Here is a 6916-nt window from a genome sequence, read left to right as displayed (position 1 = left end):
TAGAGAACTGATTAAGTCATAAGATTCGGGACTTATGATTACAGAACAGGGAGTCTGATTAGTAGTATTGGTGGAAGTGTTGGGGTTAGCTAAGTGTTTTTGCAACATAGATGTTAATGAATCTGTGTGTGTGTGTGCAACCATCATAAATCATCTGAGCAGATGCAAGTTGTATAGAATTACACAACTTGTGAAGAACAGTTATATCAAATATAGGTCAGTGTATATTTCTGAGAGAGTATCTTCAGGGTTAGTTTGAGCAGGCCCCACACACACACACACACACACACACATGCACACACACACGCACACACATTGTCCTGCTGAATCTAGTTTTCCTATAAATACCTTTTAAATTGATTCAAACTTTCTTCTCCCCCTCTAGGTGAAGCTGGTGTGCTGTGCTGTCCTGCCTTTTTTCATCCATCCTCTCTCTCTTCCGAGCCTTCTCCATCCTCCTCTCTCCCCCCCTCTTCCCCTCTCTCTCTCTCTCTCTCTCGCTCTCTCTCTCTCTGTCTGTCTCTGTGATGCCGGGCTGTGGGTGAGTGTATGCCCGTGACCAGACTGAAGCTGGGGAAGCTAAAGGTGGTGCGGCGGCAGCTGCTGCAAAGGTACAGCACAAAGCACACCACCATCACCACAGGCTGTCAAAAAAACCTCAGTAGCATCATCTCTTATCAAACTTTGTCCAGGTTTCTCAGGATGATATACAAACTTTGCCATTTGCTCTTTTTCATTAAGAACTGTTTGTTCTGTTGTTTGACAGTCTGCCAGTCTGTCAGTCTGTCTTCACACAGTGCTTCTGTACAGAGGTAGCCTGAAAGCATCATTCAGAGAGGGGCATGTAATTTAAAATTATTTTTGTGACAAATTTCCATGACTTTGTATGTTTTGGTATGAGATCTGTTAGTCTCAGAGTTTAAGGAATTTCTGTATTTTATTAACAGGGACCAGATACAGAATGGAACCTGCTATCAGAGGTGACATTTTGCACTAAAGGTTCACAGTAATCACAATTTATTTAGTTTCTACACTTAGCCTGATAAGAATAGTGTGGACAGTTGTTTCCAGAATACCTAATCTTCAAAATCTCTAAAATTTGATTTTTTTAAAAGTTATCTTTGGATGTAAGATAGGTTTAAATAAAACTTTAGCTATCTTTAGGAAAATTATTACACAGGAGTTGCAAAGTGGAAAGTGTGCATATGAAAATTTTCTACAACAAGGTGCAACAGGGTCATGTTTCTCTATGTCTTTTAAGAAATGTTTAAAAAAAATATTGTTTTGTGTTTTTTCAATCTGAATTCTCCACTCAGTCGACTAATGTTCACTTCATTGGTTTATTTCTTTTGGACTGTACCAGGTATGAACACCAGCCGTTTGTCTCCTGCCTGGCCGGCCTTTATGGTTGCCAATGGAGACGATACCAAAGAGCCCGAGCGCAGCCAGGAGAGTGCTGCTGCAGCAAGGTACACACACACACACACACACACACACACACACACACAAACAGCACTGTCTAAAAGTGAGTTGAGTTTGATTAGTTTGCTGATTGTGCAGTGAGTATTGATTCGCAAGACAGTTTTCGTCTGTCCAGCCTGCTGACTTCAACAGTCCGTTACTGCTCTTCTCTGAAAAATGTAAGCACATATATACCCTGTCAGCTTGTTGCAAAATATACTGCTTCCATATACACTTAGTAATATGATTGACTTCCTCTATCTCTGCCAGATTGTGCAGCATCAGGGAGTTGCTATTTTGTCTCAAGTAATGATTACGAATCCCGTTAGGACGGGAAAACATTTTTTTCCCAAGAATACTGGAGCGAAGGGTTAAAGAACTAAAAGTAGTTCTTTGTGGGAAAGATTGGTAAGACAAAACCTGACACATGACTTCTGTGTGTGTGTGTGTGTGTGTGTGTGTGTGTATTACAGGTGGAGTGTGGCTGTTTTGGCCTCCTGATCCTCACCTTCTTCCTGAGTTCTTTATTCCTCTATTTCTGGAGTGAAGCTCAGAATGACTACATCGACTTTGACTGGTGGGTCACACACAGCACATACTGTTTGTACATGTTGGCAAGTGCAAACACACACACACTCAGTTTGGGGGTAGTGTGATTTCTGTTATGATTTAGAGGGAAATTGTTGTCATCATGATGGGTTAGTGAAGGGCCAACTCATCATTCAAACTTGATTCACAACACAAAGAGCACTGCATGTGATCGTTGTTTTTTGTGTCTCTTCAGGTTTAACTTTGGGACTCTGGGCTTCTGGTTTCCCTGGTCTCTGGTCCTGCTAGTCATTGCTGCTGCTCTCTTCACATACATCGCCCTGCTACTGGTATGATACAATTTCAGCCTGTCTAATTTGAGCACTTGCACATGAATTAAATCAATGAAAATCAAATGAATCAACACAAAACAACACATATCTCCAGTGTCATTTTTATATTGAACAATGCCAGTTCAAATCCCTGGATGTGTGGACAGGCCTTTACAGCTACTGTAGTGTTTCATTAGTAGAACTTTCTCAGACAGAATCTGCGTTTTATTAGCCTGTCGACCCTCTGTCACTGTGACATTTAGCGGGGTTATCCACTTGCCTGAGGTGAAAGATATGATATAAAACATATTGTGTGATTAAGAACAATGTACAATATAAATTGATGTAGAAAGCTGCATCGATTAAGGACCTTTGCACACTTTTAAGTCCGACCCATGTACTTGTTACCTTGCAGGGGCACAACAGTAAAGCCCCTTTCCCATTGTGCCAAAAACCCTCTAATACCCACTATCATCTGACTTTTGTATTTAATGGGAAAAGTTACAATGCAAGGAGCATTCACTCCTGGGTAAAATGACTTTGCAGTAGTCATTGGTATGTCTCAGCTCCTTCTCCAGTCTGCAGTGATGGAAATATGACACCCATGTGGATGCAGACCTCTGTCGCACAGTTTCTCCTTTTCCACCAATTTTGAACTGTTAAGAAAATTTTGACCAAAAATAAATTGGTTCAGAACCCAAAAAGTTATATATGGAAGCAAAAACTATCAGTTTTTTCTTGACCTGAAGTGTGAACCGCGGCGACATCAGTGGGTGTGTGATTTTCTACAGGCTGGAAAAGAGGATGGAGAAGGCAACAATGGAATGGTCAAATGTAAAAATTTTCAGACAAAATAGAGCATGCAGTGGTCTCATTAATAGTTATCCATGCTATTAATATCTTTAATTACAGAAAAGTTTTCAGGTAATTCATTTATCTGCGTTTTTTGTCTACTACTGTTTACTTCGCTGTGCATTGTGCAGCACCCTATGTTGATGACACTTCCTTGACTACAGTGGTTCAAATTTACGCTTGGTCTGGTACCGCAGCATGAAAAACAGGGGTTCTCACTCTGCAGCCGCATTTGGGGACCAAAATATCCCTAGATGTACACTAAGTGGCAAAAACAAAAAAAGACTAAGAAAAGGAATGGTAAAATTGAAGGATTCTCAGCTGACTGAGGGGTCTCCAAATGATCTAAAGTTCCAAAGTTCAGGTGGCAGCCCTGGTGTCCTTGAACATGCTGCAGACAGCATCATGTAGTGTAGACTGCAGAGCTGCCACTTATTGGTCTGTCCTCTCGCATCACTTGGGGGCACATGTTGTAGTTTGTTTACATGTATGTTCTGAATGCTTTAAAATATATGTCCTTTCTTAGTTGACTTATTTAAATAATGTCTCAAAAGAAGAAAAGTCCTTGTAAGAGAGTTACTTGAAGCAGCTCTATGTAACAGTCTTTGAAGAATATCTAATCTTTGTTCAGGTGCTGGCGGTGTGTCTGCTGTCTGAGGGTCAGAGGCTGTACCTTCACTGGAGTCATAAGGTAATAATAATAATAATAAATAATAATAATAATAATTATAATAATAAATAATAATATAAACCCCCACATATGAACATAAACACTGATAGACAGCTCTTTGTATTTTTGTGTTTTCGCTTGTTATAATTGGTCCTAAGTTGTGTTTTCTCATCGTCCTGTGTTTGTGTCAGACTGGCATTGTGGTGACGCTGGCGTTCTCCGTCACAGCCACCGCCGTCTTGTCTGACCTGTGGAGCAAAGAATGGAAAACTCTCCTTCTCTCCCTGCAGGTCAGTCAGTCCTGACACACCAGCCAGTCACAGGATTTGACTGAGATGTTTGGGTCTGAACTGACATTTACGCCCACCCCTCGTCATCCTCTTTCTCTTTTCATCTATAGGTGACAGCGCCTTTCCTCCATGTGGCTGCAGTCTTGCTCATGGTGATTCTCTCCTGGCCCATGGCATTGCACTTCTTTCGCATGAACAAAAAAGGTAAGCAAGCAGATGAGTGTTGGTCTTTGGAAGTGTATTTGTGTAGTTTTTTAAGTCATAGCAGTTGTATCTTATTAAACATTTAATCTAGTCATCTGTATTAGAACATGCTGTTTTAGAGAAAAACTGGGTAAAGAAATGTAAAAGGCACACACCTTCCAAGAAGTGTTTTAGCTCGGATGCCACTAAGCAGTGGTGGGATATAACTGAGTGCATGTACTCAAGTACAGTACTAAACTTTACACTTTTTTCCTCCACAACATAAGTAAATGACTTGACTAGAAACAGAAAAAACATGTAAAAAGTTAGTATTTACTTTGTCAACTGCTGTTGGGAAAAAATAAAAGATAACCAAACAAAAACAATACGTCTAAAGTATTTGTATCCTATTTCCCACTTTTAAAATAATTATTGCACCAAAAACAATATGCATTATTATTTAAGTATTTTTATTTCTCTGTCAAAATACTTGATGTTTGGGAATATTATAGTCAGAGACCAAAGAATGGACATCTAGTTAGAAGCTCAACAAGCAGCAGTAACTGGAGGGAAGGGAGAGCTGAAGGACCTTGTTGAAATGACATATTGGCTGATTGCTGGCAGACTTTGAAGGGTTTCAAATCTAAAGGCTTCAGTTGTAGTAGCACTGAGCTGCCCCACCCGCCAGGAAAAAAGCTTATCTAAAATCAAACATACCCCTCAGCAACGTGACTCACTTGTCTACTGTCTACCGTAGATCTCACTGCTACCCTCCTTTCTCTCCCTCCACTTCCTCTTAACAGAAAATCAATGTCTCATTTTCCTATGTGCACTCTTCTCTTTGTCTCCCTGATGCTTTCTGTCTTCTTTCATTCACTCCGTTTTCTCATTTCGTCATCATTCTGATCTCCTTTCTTATCCGAGCTGCCCGTCTTACTGTTTATTATTTACTCGTCTTTAGATCACTGGTCTGTCTTGCATTGTATCTGACTGCTTCTGTCTGTCCACTGAATTGGCTTTGACCCGTATGTCCCTCTCTGTGTCTCTCATCTCTCTTTTGTTCTCCATGGGTACTGTCTCTGGTTGCCATGGTGATTCAGTAGGGTGGAGTGATGCTGAGTCATGTCGAGGGTCTCGTTGGCAGGAGATAAGGGAGAGAGATTTGCCAAAAACACAGGATATAATATAGCTCTCCCCTTTTCTGCTGTATTGACATGAAAACCAGCAGTAGAAAGTAACTGAGAAAATGTACTAAAGCAATAATGATCATTTATATATCATATACTTGCCCTGTGTGATGTTGAATTCATGAAGAAAACTTTTTTCTTCTTGTATGCCTCCATGGTGAAGGAAAAATGCAAAAACTGAGAAAATTCTTGATGAATTGAAGTCATTGGTGATGGCATTTAATAACAAAACTATATCAAAACATCTGTTTAGTGACTCTCACACAACTGGTGCAGTGTTATCCAAGTCTCATTTATCCATTCATATGCTCAGTGCTTCCCAAACACTCATATTTTCTCTAAAATGTTAATGTTTTTAACACTTTTGCATCCTAAAGTTGCTTTTTACCTCTGGAGATTGCATTAATGTTCCAAAAATTATAAAAGTGGTGTTAACATCATGGGTAAACATGACTTTTGTTTTTTACAATATGAAATTGATAAAATGGTATTTCACTGTATTGTTATAGTTAGTGTATTGCTTTGCTCAGCGCCACCTTACCCTACTTTTTCTCTCTCTCTCTGTCATGACACTACTGTTGTGTTAGCTTGTGCTAACCGGGCACACATTGAGCTGACCACTCTCATATAGGTGTCCACCTCTGCCTCTGGGTCATTAGCTTGTTGAGGTGCTGTACTTGTCTCCCTGGAGCAACAAGAGCATTGCCCTGGCAGCGCTTTGTGAGTCTAGTCTGGACAGCAGCAGAATCCGCTGTCTCATCTCATACCGTAGCGCTGGTATATTATATTTAAAATAAATATATATTATTTAACTCTTTAATTGATGATATTAATCAATCAAAATGATCAACATCCCTAGTTCCAGGGCGGATTTGCCTCCTAACCAGAAGGCTTTCATCCTGCCTGTTCAGCACCAGACCACCATGTTGATCCTGTCAGGAAATATTTACTGTATCTCATCCTGATTAAGTTCCAATTTCTGATCCAGCACACTCCTTTAACACTTAATTGGGCATTATTTAGAGAGCTAGATCTGTTGGATTTTGGGTTTGTTTGTGTGCGCGCATGGCACAGTGGACTGCAGCTGGACTTGTCCGTGCAAGTTTGTGTATGTGTGTGTGTTAGTGTGTGTTTGTGTTTTATGGAGAATTATCAACCATGATGTGATGTGCAAGCACAAACTATTGCAATTAACTGTTAAACTGGTACTTTAGAAATTACACTGTATGCGGATTAAGTTTTTACTATCCAGCCTCTCACTAATGTTTTTGGCCGAAAACTATGGGTCCCAAAGTTAATTAAAACTAGAGATCATGTTATGATATGATCACACTAACTGAGATACAGTGATCGGTGGCTCTCTCCAGCCCTGTTGGTCATACCCCACCTATCTTTCAACTCGACTTTGACTGT

The 6916-nt window shown here is 40.2% G+C and overlaps 1 protein-coding gene across 1 annotated transcript in view; it reads left to right on the top strand.

Moving 5' to 3' along the window:
- The first annotated feature begins 468 nt into the window (after positions 1–468).
- Positions 469–6916, top strand: part of LOC121943501 (glycerophosphodiester phosphodiesterase domain-containing protein 5-like) — a 9754-nt gene continuing 3306 nt past the window's right edge. Inside the window, exons 1-7 of the mRNA XM_042487021.1 lie at positions 469–611; positions 1364–1469; positions 1935–2038; positions 2246–2339; positions 3805–3864; positions 4035–4133; positions 4244–4337. Coding sequence (XP_042342955.1) covers positions 550–611; positions 1364–1469; positions 1935–2038; positions 2246–2339; positions 3805–3864; positions 4035–4133; positions 4244–4337 — 619 coding nt within the window. The 5' untranslated portion in view covers positions 469–549. The remainder of the gene's footprint in view (positions 612–1363; positions 1470–1934; positions 2039–2245; positions 2340–3804; positions 3865–4034; positions 4134–4243; positions 4338–6916) is intronic.

Source organism: Plectropomus leopardus, chromosome 5, assembly GCF_008729295.1.
Source record: "Plectropomus leopardus isolate mb chromosome 5, YSFRI_Pleo_2.0, whole genome shotgun sequence".
Classification (NCBI taxonomy): domain Eukaryota; kingdom Metazoa; phylum Chordata; class Actinopteri; order Perciformes; family Serranidae; genus Plectropomus; species Plectropomus leopardus.
This window is presented reverse-complemented; position numbering and strand designations above follow the sequence as displayed.